Raw genomic sequence first — 14,570 nt, forward strand, 5'->3', positions numbered from 1 at the left:
TTTCTTCAATAATAAACCTTGAAAGTCAAAATTACTATTCAATCTCCGGCAGGATGAACGCTGTGTTAGTACGCATGAAAACAACATTAATCTCATTGTACATTGTCATCAGAGCTTTGGGTGACCAGGTGCTTGTCAATGAGAAGCAGTATTTTGAGAGAAATCCTTTTTTTCTGAGCAGATCTCAATAGTGGGCTTAAAATATTCAGTAAACCATGTTGTAAACAGATGTGCTATCATCCAGGCTTTGTTGTTCCATGTACAGAGGACAGACAGAGTAAATTTAGCAAATTCTTAAGGGCCCTAGGATTTTCAGAATAGTCAATGAGCACTGGCTTCACCTTCAAATCACCAGCTGCATTAGCCCCTAACATGAATCAGCCTGTCCTCTGAAGTTTTGAAGCCAGGCATTGACTTCTCCTATCTATGAAAGTCCTAGATGTAATTTCCTTCCAATATTAAAACGGTCACATCTATACTGAAAATCTGTTGTTTGCGTAGCCACCTTCCTTAATTATCTTAGCGAGATCTTCTGGATAATTTGCTGCAGCTTCTACATCAGCACTTGCTGCTTCACCTTGCACCTTCATGATATAGAGAAGTCTTCTTTCCTTAAACCTCAAGAAGCAACCTCTGCTAGCTTCAGACTTTTCTTCTGCAGCCTCTTTACCTCTCTCAACCTTCACAGAATTGAAGAGAGTTAGGGCCTTGCTCTAAATTAGGCTTTGGCTTCAGGGAATGTTGTGGCTGATCTGATCTTCTATCCAGACCCCTCAAACTTTCTCCATATCAGCAAAAAGCCTGTTCTGCTTTCTTATCATTCGTGTATTCAGTGAGTAGCAGTTTTCATTTCCTTTGGGAACTTTTCCTTTGCATTTACAGACTTAGCTAATTGTTGGGTGCGAGGGGCCTGGCTTTTGGCCTATCTTGGCTTTTTTCCAAGTGATTAGAATCATTTGACTAGAATCAAATGATTAGAATCATTTCTAATTTGTGGTTTAAAGTGAGAGATGTGTGACTCTTCCTTTCATCTTAAACACTTAGAGGCCACCGGAGGGTCATTAACTGGCCTAATTTCCATATTGTGTCTCAGGGAATAGGAAGGCCCGAGGAGAGGAAGAGAGGCAGGTAGGTGGAGCAGTCAGACACACGCAACATTTATTAATTAAGCTGCCATCTTATATGGGTGTGGTTTGTGGGGCCCCAAAACAATTCCAATAGTAACATCAAAGATCACTGATCACAGATCACCATGACAAATACAATAATGCAAAAGTCTGAAATATTGCGAGAATTACCAAAATATGACAGAGGGAGACACGGAGACATGAAATGAGCAAACACTGTTGGAAAAAAGGCCCTAATAGACTTGCTAATATGTTGCCAGAAACCTTCAGTTTGTAAAAACCACAGTATCTGCAATGCACAATAAAGTGAAGTGCAATAAAACGAGGTATACCTGTATTGGGAAAGCTGCTTTATTTATTTGTAAAGAAACGTGGGCTTTTGTTTTATTTCGAGAGAAGAATTCAGATAAACTTATAAATTACAAAAAAAATTATGTGCCTGTTAAAGTACCCCCTTAACATTCAAAAATATATCTCACATACCAGAGGATTCCATCTTATCATTAAGTTTAACATTTAAACATAAAATGCAGCAATACTGCCACAAGACTCGTCACTTAAATCAAAAGATTCACTATGTGGTGGGGGTGACAAATAGCTAGCCTTTCCAAGGAAGAGGATTCAGTTCATATAGAAACCCAAAAATGAACATTTGGAAGATAACAGCGGGGTTCTAAAATACCTGTAGTTCAGGGCCACAGACAAAGGCCCAAACCACCACCCAAAAGCCAGTGCCTAATGCACCACTTCTCAGCTGTTTCCAAACCCTACCCAATGCCCATTCTATTACCAATGTTCACTGGCAGTGAGAGAGGGGGTTATATTTTAGATAAGGGAACAGAGCAATAGCCAAGAGTTTGCTATTTTACTTCTACAGAGGTCCTAACGCCACTCCTAGTGCCCCCAAATCACAGCCCAAATAACTTCCTCCTTGCCTCTTTGCACAGAAAACACTCTGCCTCCCATAGATATCCCCTCTGGCTAAAATCAAAAGGGAAACATTACCATGATCAAAAACCTCTACCTACTAATGGCCAGTGGCAAAAGGAGAGTATCTGAGAGGAACAAAGGCTCAACTTCTGGAGTGGATGTATTATGAAGTAATCTCTATCTTCCATCTATTCTACTTCCTACAAACTAATGATCTTCAACTTTGAGACAGGCATGAAATCTATACCAAATATCCACCTAAATGTGGATCCTCTAGAACAGTCTAGGTTCATTTAAATAGTTAGTTTACAAGGTTTATGTGATTTTGGTATTTATTTCCTTCTGACTAGAAATAGCTTAGTGCTAAACAAAAAAACCAAAACACAGAAACCTCAATTTTCCTTACTGGTTTGGTTGAAACCAGGGTTGTAGGGCTGTTCTGCTTGCTGGAGGGTGTGGGAGAGGGGAAAGGTGGTATAGCTTGTGATAATCAAACACTGGCTTCAATAATAAAGTGATGTTAAAATAGGCTTCAACATGGAGCTTCTTACCAATAATCATTGCAGTGAATAGGTCTCTATATAAGAAATTAAACAGGAAAGGTTCATACCAGGCCTCAACTCCCACAATCGCAGTCACTATGTAGACAAAAGATATAGTCTGGAAGGAAAATGCAGACAAAAGCATACAGAGGCATTAACAGCTGGAAAGATCAGGGAGCTAATAAAGCTGTATGCAGCATAAGTCTAGTAAATAGTTTTAGTAAAAGCAAGAAGTACACTTAAATTTGATACTGTGTCAAGTCTTCTTGCCTTTAAAAATGTCTTTTTTCAGCCAACAATGCCATAAAATAATTAACTTCTAAACAATGCAAGCAACTGGCCATAATTTAGAACACTTAAAGGCATGTCGGGAATTGGTTAAGGCATAGGATGATCCAATTTGCCTACCCAATCTCTTTCTTCAAACACACTCCAAAGTCTGATGCTTTACTGGGGCCTTAGGCGCAAATGGGCAAAATGGTAACACAAAAAAGCTAGTATTCAAAGGCAGGGAGAGTTAATAGCAAGCCTATTAAGTAAGAGAAAACAAGTATCCCTACTCATTGAAACATGGGCAGTAAAGACAAAAAAGCAACAATTATATGTGCATATCTTTCTTTACAAAAATCAACAGTTCAAAGGAATATTTATTAAGAAACTGTTCATTTTTTAATAATGACGACACTGTGATTATGGTTTTTTAAAAACTACTCTTACTATTTAGAGATATGTAGTGAAATACTAATCACGTACTATCTGGAATTTCCTTCAAAATAATTGCGAGGAAGAGTATACATGAAACTGGACTGGCCATGTAGCTGCTGAATCTAAGTAACAGGTACATAAGGGTTCACTATGCTATTCTACTTTTTTGTTTGAAATTGTTCATAAATAAGCAAGAAATAACACAAAATAAAAAGGAAATTTTTTAGGGACGCCCGGGTGGCTCATTGGTTAAGCGGCTGCCTTCAGCTCCGGCCATGATCCTAGGGCCCTGGGATCGAGTTCCGCATCAGGCTCCTTGCTCGGGTGGAGCCTGCTTCTCCCTCTGCCTGCCCCACCCCCTGCTTGTGCTTGCTCTCTCTCTCTCTGACAAATAAATAAAATCTTAAAAAAAAAAAGGAAATTTTTTAAAAACACAAATCAGTTCTAGCCAAAAAAGTATAAGGGCTATAAAGAAGGAACGACAAAAACTTGCCCCCAAAATTCATGGCAATGTTGAAAATTTAAAGCAGAACACATACTTACCACTTGGCTAATGTCATATCCCCACGGCAGGAAAAGAATCCCTGTGTTATATTTTTCCCAGTGGGACAGGATGAAAGAAAACAAAACTACCCATAGCAGGAGATAAAGAACAAAAACACTGACACCAGATGGTCCTCGTCCAAAGATGGAATACACAGTCACAACAAAGTAAACACATGACCAACTATCCAGGCCATGGTCAAAAAGCTCCCCTAAAGGGGTGCTGGAATTGGTTCTCCGGGCTTGCTTTCCATCCACACCATCTGCAACAAAAACACATTACCAAGGGAAAAGGTCAACACCTGTACCAGTATGGGGAAAGTCTTCTTTAATAAACTGGAGAAACATAAAACAAAACAGATCACCATATTATAGGAATGTTAATAAACTAAAGAATAGCTACCAGCCAGTACTTTTTATAAAAATCCAACCTTTAATTCCTACAATTCAAAGATTTCAGAAATAAAATCTACAATCTCTCAGAGTTTAACTTAAAAATTAAAATACGGGGCGCCTCGGTGGCTCAGTCTTGGTTAAGCGTCTGCCTTCCACTCAGGTCATGATCCGGGGTGTCTTGGGATCAAGTCCCGCATCGGGCTCCCTGCTCAGCGGGGAGCCTGCTTCTCCCTCTCCCTCTGCCTGCTTGTGTTCCCTCTCTCACTCTCTGTCAAATGAATAAATAAAATCTTTAAAAATAAATAATTGGTTAATGAAAATTAAAATACATTACATCACACTAAATGGTGTCAATTTTAGATCTTAAGACAAAGCATCGTAGTTGGACTCTGAATTCCTCCAAATCAGCCAAACAACCAAGTTATTCTGCTAGCCACAAATTTTCAAGCCTCCAGAGAAAATTCAATAGTTACTCATTACAATTTATCGAACCACTCTTTGCTCTAGGATCCAGAAACACCCTGTGCTTCAGTCCTAACACCTATTTCATCTTACTTGAAATTAGTCACTACGTCACAGATGTACCACTTCCACAATTTTAAGTGCTTTCAGAAAAGACTTTCCACATAGTAGGCATTCAGTAAATGTAAGAATGTATAAAAACCATGCAATGCACTATTCTTGATGTTGTGAAGATTATAAGAATAATCTCAGAATAAACTAAGTTTGTGCCCTCAGTTTACAACTGAGAAAGGTAACAAAACATGGTAATGAAAGATACAGTACATCCCAAACCACAGAAGAGTACAGAAAAGGGACAAGTACTCTTCAGGCTAAGATAACTGAGAATGGCCTTCCAGAGAAGATGAAACCGGAGTACAGACATAAAGAATGAGTTGGATTTCAGTAGATAAGAGTATGCTATTTCAAGAGGAGGAAGTGCTATCGGCAAAAACACCAAGATGGAAAAGCACATGAGTGTTCAGAGAATGCCAAGTAGTTCAGGTTGACCAGAAGAAACCGGTACATGAAAAGGGCAGTAGAGAGGCTAGAAGGGAGGCTGGAGCGAGTTTAAAAAGTTTCAGGGAGTACGAAGAGCTACTAAAAGGATGAGTAGAGGAGTGATAAGGGTGAAAGCAGTGACGAGCTTTGCGAAGACTCCCGTGGCATCAGTGGGGAATGACAGGCTGGAGAGAGCACACTAATCAGCAGGCCCACACTGACATGGGATACAGTGGCAATGAAAGGCTGGAGGCAGGTGAGATATTAAGAAAATAAAAATGGCAATGCAGCGAAAGATGACCAGTGAGGCTGAGGGATTGAAACATCCTCTCCAAAATTTCCCATCTGGGTAACTAAGAGGGGGTAGGAAATAAAGAAGTCCAAAGAAGGAGCGTGACTGGTGGAAAAGATGCTGAGTACAATTTTAGGTGCTAAAACTGAAGTGTTGGCAGAATTATCCATATGGTAATATCACGCAACTCAACCTAAGGTACTTAATAGCAACTCAGAAGACAGATGAGGGCTAGATATAAACACAGGAGTCATCCCCACAGTGGGAAGGATCAGGATTGCCAAGGCAATGAGTGGAAAGAGAAAGTGAAGGATAAAGCACAGGGGAACACCTTCATTTAGGGGCAGAAACAGAGAGAAAGAGAAAATGAGAAAGCCTAGTTAAAGAGTCCAAAGCATAGCTCTGCATGCTTGTGCAGAACCAACCACCCTGCTAAAGAAGATACCATTCTTGTGGTCTCTCAGGAACTGTCTGTCTAGTAGGGGAGCTATTATTAAGAGAAAAAAAAAGAAGCTGAACCATAAAAATTTCTCCCCAAAAGAAATAGTTTTATTAACTATTAGGCTAATTGTAAAGATTCAGATTTTAGGAATTAACAATTCCTATGATGACTGGTTTATCTTGCTCCCTATAGTATTATCCCCAGGGCCTACCTCAGTTTGTGGCAGAGAAGGCCTTTAAAAATATTGCTGAAGGAATACAGAAAAGGACGAAGCCCAGTTTCCTGCCCAAACACTGCAGATCTCTGTTATATAGTGTTGGGAACTTTTTTGCCCTTAAGTAGCTAAAACGTTTCCACAAAGTCTTTTCTCATTATTTGCTGGCTTAAATTCCTGTTTGTGGTGCAACTCCTGGGCAGTTATTACAAACACTGAATTCATGGACTGCATATAATTAGGTTCTGTACATCTCACTGAACCCATTCCAGCTCCACAAGTCTGGATATGTTTCAGAAGGGGTTTTTTGTTTCATTTTAAGAAAGGGAATTCAGGGCATATAGCATATATTATGGGGGAGTGGGGAACAACCCAGGAGGACCTAGACAGCACCCTGCAGCAAAATGTAAGAATAGTCACACTAGTAGAATAAAGTTTGTACATTGCCTCACATTAGTTCAAGGCAGTTTTGCAACAAATAGTTCATGTTTGGTCAGGATTTTTGCCAAAATTGTGGACATGAACCAGGTAGGTGATACAGTATTATCAAAAGGCTCTTAAGACATGCTGTTAAAAGCCAGAGCCCCAGGCCACTCTCAACATTTTCCCTATTTCCCTTGGTAACCAAACCTTATTGAATTCTTAAACCTGCTCTTTTTTTTTTTTTTAAGATTTTATTTATTTATCTGACAGAGAGATAGAGAGAGATCACAAGTAGGCAAAGCAGCAGGCAGAGGGAGAGAAAGAAGCAGACTCCCCGCTGAGCAGGGAGCCCAATGTGGGGTTGGATTCCAGGACCCTGGGATCATGACCCAAGCCAAAGGCAGACGCTTAACCAACTGAGCCACCCAGGCGCTCCAAAGCTGCTCATCTTTAAGAACAAATGTACAAAAGCTTCTGCCTAAAAATGTCATTTTTCACTAAGTTCTCCCCTAATTCGTCTGGACTTCACTTTCTTCCTTCCCCAAACCCTCGCAGCTCTGGTCACCTGCAATGTCAGCATTTAGTCATGTACCAAATTATACTGGTTTTATGAGTGCAAGTCATTTTTACCTGAAGAGATCTAAGCAACGTGAAGTCAGGGTCTGGTATTTTATATTCATTTAAAAACTATATACTGAGTGCCTACTATGTGTTAGGCACTGTTCTCAACAGTGGGTACATAGCCCTCAAAGCTATGTACATTTTAGAGGAGACAGACAACAAGCAGTTCATATGGCTTTAAGTACTATGGAGAAAAACAAAGCAGGGAAGGAGAATAGGAGCATGCACGACAAGCCATGCAGATAACCCCAACAAAAAAGCATTCTTGGCACAACAGACAATACGGCCTAACACAGCAGACTTCCCTGACCACCCCCTCCACCAAATAAGAATTGATCACTTTTTTATTCTCCCAATTATTTTTGTTCTCCCACTGTGCTCTATTATAGCAGCTCTCTCAGTATTCCACAATTATTTGATATGTCAGTATTGCTTCCCAAACGTAAGGCAAAAATGACGTCTTATTCCAGCTGTTGGTAAATATTTTATGTAAAGAGTCAGACAGGAAATAGTTGAGGCATTGTGGGTCATCAGTAGTCTTTGTTGCAACAACTCAGCTTTGTCTTTGTTGCAGAAAGCAAGCATAGACAACATATAAAGGAATAAATAGAGCTGTGTTCCAATAAAACTTTACCTGTCAAAACAGGCAACAGGCCAGAGTTGGCCTGCAAGAGGTAGTTCGCCAACTCCTACCTTATTCTTTGCATCCCCAACAATGAGTGACAGTATTTTCCATAGATAAACTCAAAAACATTTGTTTTAAACTGAACAGGAAATTAATAAACCCAAGTTAAAATGAATTAAGCACAGGAGAAAATGTTAGTTAACTTAGTGGATGGCTATCCCTGCTGACAGATTCACAAGCCATTGACTAACATGAGTATTTGCCATTTTCTTACCTAGAGTGTAGGCTATGAAGTTGAGGATGCCCACCACAATCCAAACCCAATCAGGGACATGCTTGTAACCTGGTGCTGCAAAGGAAAACAACACGGGTTTTAATACAAAGTATAAGCATGCTTACCATACTATATACTGGCAATGAGAAATATAGAAATATTTCTATTTATTAAAGTTAAAGTACATTATAATATACTTTTAATGCAGATATTAAAATATATCAGTAAACTGACAAAACCAAAGAAGTAACTGCCCAACCCCTCATAAACAACAGGCATTTATTTTGAGCTTTAATCATAACTCAAAACTGATTGTTCATCTTTACTTGAAAATTACTTATGTGCTGGGAATGAAAATTAATATTTTTGGAACTTAAAAGATGCTTGTGTTTAATCTGATCCTCGTTGTTTACAATTATTCTACAACATACATTAAGCCTTCAATCTATATTCTCTCATTACATTATTAATTAGCTAAACAAAAGACCTTTTCGTTTGGGTACAGATAGGTCACCTCCACTGGATGATTTGGCATCAGAATCATTCTGAAATGTCTGGACCTCGCTATTTACCCTAAGATAGAACAACTGAGAATTAGGAGGTCTAGGTTCCAGTCCCAGCTCTGTATTCAACCAGCAGTGTGACCATGAATATATCATTTAACCCTTCCCATCTTCCATTTACCAAATATACCAGGACGAGATGGTTTACCTGGTCCTCTAGGTTCTATGATTTGGGGAAATACGCATAATATTTACATATTTTTAGCTCTCTTAATAACTGAGTAAATAATGTTACAGTAGTCGGATAAAATATTTCTAGTTATAAAACAAACTTTTGAGGATGTTCTGAAGATTAAAATACAAATTTTTAAAAACTGCTTAATATCCAAACCATGCTTAATAAAATTTAATCTTATTAATCATGTCATACCTTATGATCTTCATAAAGTTGCCATTTTATTACATGTACAGAAGCCATGGCTTAAAATTTCAATTGACAGTTAAGCAAATGTATAGTTTCAATATTCAGAATTTCTATAATATCAAGTCATAAGTTTGTGAAAATCTGAACTTTCCTATAAAAACAATGTTTTCAGTGACTGTTAGTTTCTGCAAGTCAGTCCACAAAAGTCTGCTAAACCTACAACACAGATGAATTATAACACTAAAACTCCTTACTACTACATCATTTGTAAGTATTCTTATTGGAAAATATATACTCCAACTTAGAATGCAAAAAATATTCATCTACCTCCATCTTTCCATTTCTCTCAACTCCATCAACTAGCTGAGCAATGAAAATAAACTCTATCTCCCACTTATCCCCCTTCATCCCAAATACAGCCAGATTCTGTCCTATGGCCTGGGGCAGAAACAGGGTGAGGGAGAACATGAAGACAGGAACAGATGTGAAAGAAGATACTGGAGTCTGGGGTGCAAGCAGGCTAACAACTGCCTCCAAAAGCATTTCTTTCCTCTCTCTTCCAATGAGGTTCTTAAGACCTTAAACTTCAATCAACGTTTAAGGTCTAAGAACCATTTTCAGAGAAAACTTGGAGGTATTAAAGGCAAATAGAGATGCTGAGCAGAGGGAAAGAGAGATCACATTCCCTCCAAAAAAAGCGGGGGGGATTTTTCTTGCATAATGAGAACAAGGGAAGAAGGGATATTTCTGGAACTGCTGGGTATGTTGGACCACGCTCATATTCACTTTCAGGCAAAGTGTCATAATCCTAATTTCTTCTTCTTATAAATCCAATTATTCTTTATCAAAACCTCATTGCTTTTTAGACAGCATATCTAAATTAAGTAGCCAAGGGCGCCTGGGTGGCTCAGTTGGTTAAGCGACTGCTTTCGGCTCAGGTCATGAGCCTGGAGTCCCTGGATCGAGTCCCGCATCGGGCTCCCTGCTCGGCAGGGAGCCTGCTTCTCCCTCTGACCCTCCCCCCTCTCTTGTGCTCTCTCTCTCTCATTCTCTCTGTCTCAAATAAATAAATAAAATCTTTAATAAATAAATAAATAAAGTAGCCAAGCTGGTGTCTAGAATTTAATGGAAACATCCATAACAGATTGTGAAAACACAACTTAGCTTTTACACTCAATTCCTAACATTTTACATACCCTTATAGTATCCAAAACTTCCCCCAAATACAAGCATATGAATAGAACCAGAAAATAACCACATCTCATTTTTCTCTATTTAGACACTTTAAATTTTATATTAAAGTAATAATCTTACCTGAAGCATAAAAGTCAGGATCAAAGTATGCCATAAGTAGAAAGTTGAATACAACCAGCAGAAAGCCAGAGAAGGTTATCAGATTTGGAGCCAGCCAAGTAGGAAATACCTAATTTTTTTTTCAAAATAATTAAAAAATAATTAAAGTAAAGGAATCTCTCTGGCCACTACACAAGATGCAAATTTAAGTCATAATAAAAGCTATAAACTTGAAAGATCATAAACCATAATGTCCACTTGATAAAAATAAGCATCTTTCTTCTCTTTTCTATTTTAAATAATTCTATAATCAACAAACTTTTATAATCATAACACTACATTTACTTAAGAAAATTTTTAGATTCATTTTATAAAAATGATAAATTATAGAGTATAAGCTTATACTCCAACAGTGAGATAAATCAAAAGGTATGTGACTAAGGGAAAGAAGTATAGGAGAGCTAGTTTCTCTTATATTTTATTAAACAGTTGCATCCATAACACTCCGTAAAATATTTAAAACTTACTAAAACATAAGTACAAGTCTATTAATTGTCTTACCTTTACTATAGTGTTCCAAAATGGATGCATGATATACAGAGAGAGTGGATTGGTATCCACAGCACTGTACTGTTAAGAAATAAAAGAAAATATTCAGTTACCCTTGCACACTAACAAGTAGAACAGTATTTCTGGAGTGAAAATAATAATACAAAAATAACCTAGAGAATATGTCTATTTACATGATGTCCTCATCTAAACAAAATTGGAGGAACAATATAAATGGTACAAAGACAGCCAAGTACAGCCAGATTTCTTTTTTTCACTCAATCAACTTTTACAATGTTAAATGTTTCAGTAGAGAAATTTATACTGCTTACAAGTTCTCACAATGCAAGATCACAATGTGCACACTGTATACATTCAAACACTGACTTTCTCAACCTCCTCAGACCACCACTAATGCACTTACTAGTTGTGCAACCTTGGGCAAGTTACTTAATCTCTGCCTTAGTTTGTTCACCTGTAAATGAGGACCATAGCTTCTACCTCAAAGGACTGTCATAAAAATTAAGAAATTAATCATATGCACAAAACACTTAAAGTAGTACCTTGCCCACGGTAAGTGCTATGTAAGTATTAGATATTATTAAATGTGTTTTAACCACCAAAGGATGACAGATCCCTTTACAGCAGGAATATGGATTGCATAAATAAGCAAAGAAAGACAACAACAGGTTAGGGTTCTGTGGTAATACAGTTTATTCCCTAATTATTGAGCTAGTTAATAAAAATTCAAAGGAAATTTTATTATCTGTATTTATACATATATACATATATATAATTTTAAGAGTCACGTCAATGACTTATTCATCAGACACACACACACTGGAGTACCTAGCATGTCGGAAACACTCTACTAGTGTAGGGAAGAAGAGATACTTAATTGGTAAGGGATAATTCCCACCTCAAAGAGTGGGAATACTACCTAACTTGTCCAGTTGACATTTAAACATTACAACAGTCAAATGTCTGAAAAAAGTTTTGTGTTTTATATTAACACTTAGTATGTACATAAAATAAGTAGTAAGCATTTGAATATCTAATTTTTTAAAAATCATAATTAAAGGTCAAAACTTCTTCCTGAATGCTTCCAAATATGCAAGAAATCTTTTCTCATCAGTGTTTCAAGACTCAAAAGTGTGATGGAACAAAAAAGTAAATAAATAGAAATAATGTTAAATACTGCTAGCAAAGACAGTTAATCAGCAAGTCTATGATTCAACAGACTCCATGTCTGAGTGCCTCCATTTCTCCAACCCATTCTGCCTGAAATGGATAACTGGGACAGTGGATCTGAGCTAGACAGTGGGAGGAAAATGGTGAAGAACTCAGTGTGCCTCTGCTGGCCACAGGGACAGGCTGAGCAGCCAAGGCCAGACTCTACTTAAATGCGAGTTACTGTTCTTCCTAAAATCAACTTGCACTTGCACAGCTCCCTACAGGTTACAAAGCCTTTCCACATAATAGATACCATTACATCTGAACCTCTGCAGAACGAAGGGGTCCTCACTTCGATTTAAGTCTTCGGACCTAAGGACATGGAACCAATACGAGCCTCTAGAGACTGCCAATGACAAGGGGGAGGGCCCTGGCCTCCACTTCACAGAAGTCGGCACCCAGACCCACTTGACGTAGCCAGCAGGTCAGATAAATGGGGAAACCACACATTTCAAGCCCACTGTCCACTGCAAAGTACAAAAGTTGTAAGAAGTCCAAATCAGAAGGAAACTGTTTAAGACATCACATGAGTACCTAATATGATGTACAAAGTACAATGTTCTTAACTCAGATGTTTGCTGAACGAGTCTCACTCAGCAGCTTTCCATAATTTCAACTTAGATCTATAAGAAGGCCCTTAACTGATGGTATTTTCATTAGAAAAGCTCCTCTTTTTAAATTCTGAAGTTTTACCTCTAAATTTCTACTTCAGAAGACCAGAAGTATGAAAAGAATGCAGAACTAAACACAAGGTCAGTTTGCCTAAACGGATGTTTCACATTGAAGCTCAAGTACAGCAAGAAAATGTAATATGAGATCACAAAAGGTAGCAAACAATAAACCTAAAGAACCCTCTGTGCTCCAGCCTTACACACCTGAGTATTTTTCAAGATCACATATCACTTAGTATAAACAAAGAAACTTAAAACTGTCTTGTGAATCAATAGGAAGAAAAAAGAATGATTCAAACCTTCCACATTCATGAAAAAATAAAAAATAAATCTTAAAGATGTTAAACTAGATTCAGGTATTTGTTAAAGCTTATTAAATATATTTTTATTTTCTGTTGGAATGGTATATATCTGAACACCTTAACCAGGTAGATAATCCACTGTTAAGGCTCCCTGTGACTTGCCTGATCTCTAATCTACAAGGCCAGACAAAGCTAGTACCCTGGAGAAATGCTTGAAAACCACAGCCTGGATTTGAGAGAATCATTCCAAGGCAAAATCTCAGAATTACAAGAATTCAGAAGATGTCTAGTTCTTGAGTGCCCGACCCTCATCAATGCAACCAGGTAAAACAGTCATCCGGCCTCTTTTTAAATGCCTCTGGTGGCAAAAAAACTCATTATTTCCAGAAGCAACCCAACCCATGTTAAACCAACTTTCTATACACTAACAAAATCCTCCCCTTGTCCCATATTTTCTATCCTGTTTTCATTTTGCTTTACAAAGTTAAACAGACAAGGGTCGAATTTTTCTTCCAAACAACAGTGTTTCAATTATTTGAAGGCCACTCTCCCTGTCGCACCTACATCTTCTCTTCGCCTGCTTAAACATCCCATGTTCCTCTGGGGCTCCTCTTGCCATGCTTTCAATCTTCTTCATCTAGGTCTTGTACTTTAGACCAGAGGTTGGAAAGCTTTTTCTGGAAAGCATCAGATAGTAAATATTTTAGGCTCTGCAGGCCATATGGTCTCTGTAATAAACACTCAACACTACCACTGAAGCAAGAAAGCAGTCACAGAAAATAGGTAAACAAATGGGCACGGTTGTGTGCCTATAGAACAATATTTATTCACAAAAACAGGTGCCTGGGGGCTTTAGCTTGACAACCTGTGTTCCAGGCAATCCAATTTGTTGTTAAACCAATACAAACATGTGATCCAGGGCATAAGAAACATTTCATGTGGTGTATGAGTAGAAATAACATGACCATAAGCCGCTCTTCCTCAATATTCCTCTGATACTCAACCTATTAATTTCCTATGGCAACAAAATCACTCTGCAGACTTAAATACGAATGGGCAGTTGGACTACTAAGCCACCTTTCTCCATGCTCATGTGAGGATGACTGTTGGAACCTAAGTACCAGACTCTACATTTACCATTATAATATTTCATCTTACTAGATTCAACTCATTTTTCTATCCCCTCCAGATCTCTTCAGATTCAGACTCACTTATGCAAGGTAATAGCTATGCCTCTCCAAAATCTCAGCATGTAAATTTGTCATGCTGATAATAATGCCTTCACCCAAGTCTCTGTAAAAATGCTGATCAAGACAGAACTTCTAAACACTTCCCTCAAGACTGTTCTTTAGTACATTCAATAATTTTTATTTGGGTATAGAATTCTGTCCTGTCATCTATGACAATTAGTCTATCTTTCCCACAGGAGAAAATTTTCATAAATTCTTAGTAAGATCAG

The 14,570-nt window shown here is 38.0% G+C and overlaps 1 protein-coding gene across 2 annotated transcripts in view; it reads right to left on the reverse strand.

The window, feature by feature from the left end:
- Positions 1-14,570, reverse strand: part of SELENOI (selenoprotein I) — a 59,415-nt gene that overhangs the window by 31,170 nt on the left and 13,675 nt on the right. For both annotated transcript variants that reach the window (XM_031027686.2, XM_006732871.3), the window contains exons 2-6: positions 10,918-10,986; positions 10,378-10,486; positions 8,137-8,211; positions 3,848-4,110; positions 2,609-2,717 (exon numbers count right to left, since the gene is read on the reverse strand). In XM_031027686.2, coding sequence (XP_030883546.1) covers positions 2,609-2,717; positions 3,848-4,110; positions 8,137-8,211; positions 10,378-10,486; positions 10,918-10,986 — 625 coding nt within the window. The remainder of the gene's footprint in view (positions 1-2,608; positions 2,718-3,847; positions 4,111-8,136; positions 8,212-10,377; positions 10,487-10,917; positions 10,987-14,570) is intronic.

Source organism: Leptonychotes weddellii, chromosome 10 (assembly GCF_054177405.1).
Source record: "Leptonychotes weddellii isolate Sample4059 chromosome 10, ASM5417740v2, whole genome shotgun sequence".
Lineage (NCBI taxonomy): Eukaryota > Metazoa > Chordata > Mammalia > Carnivora > Phocidae > Leptonychotes > Leptonychotes weddellii.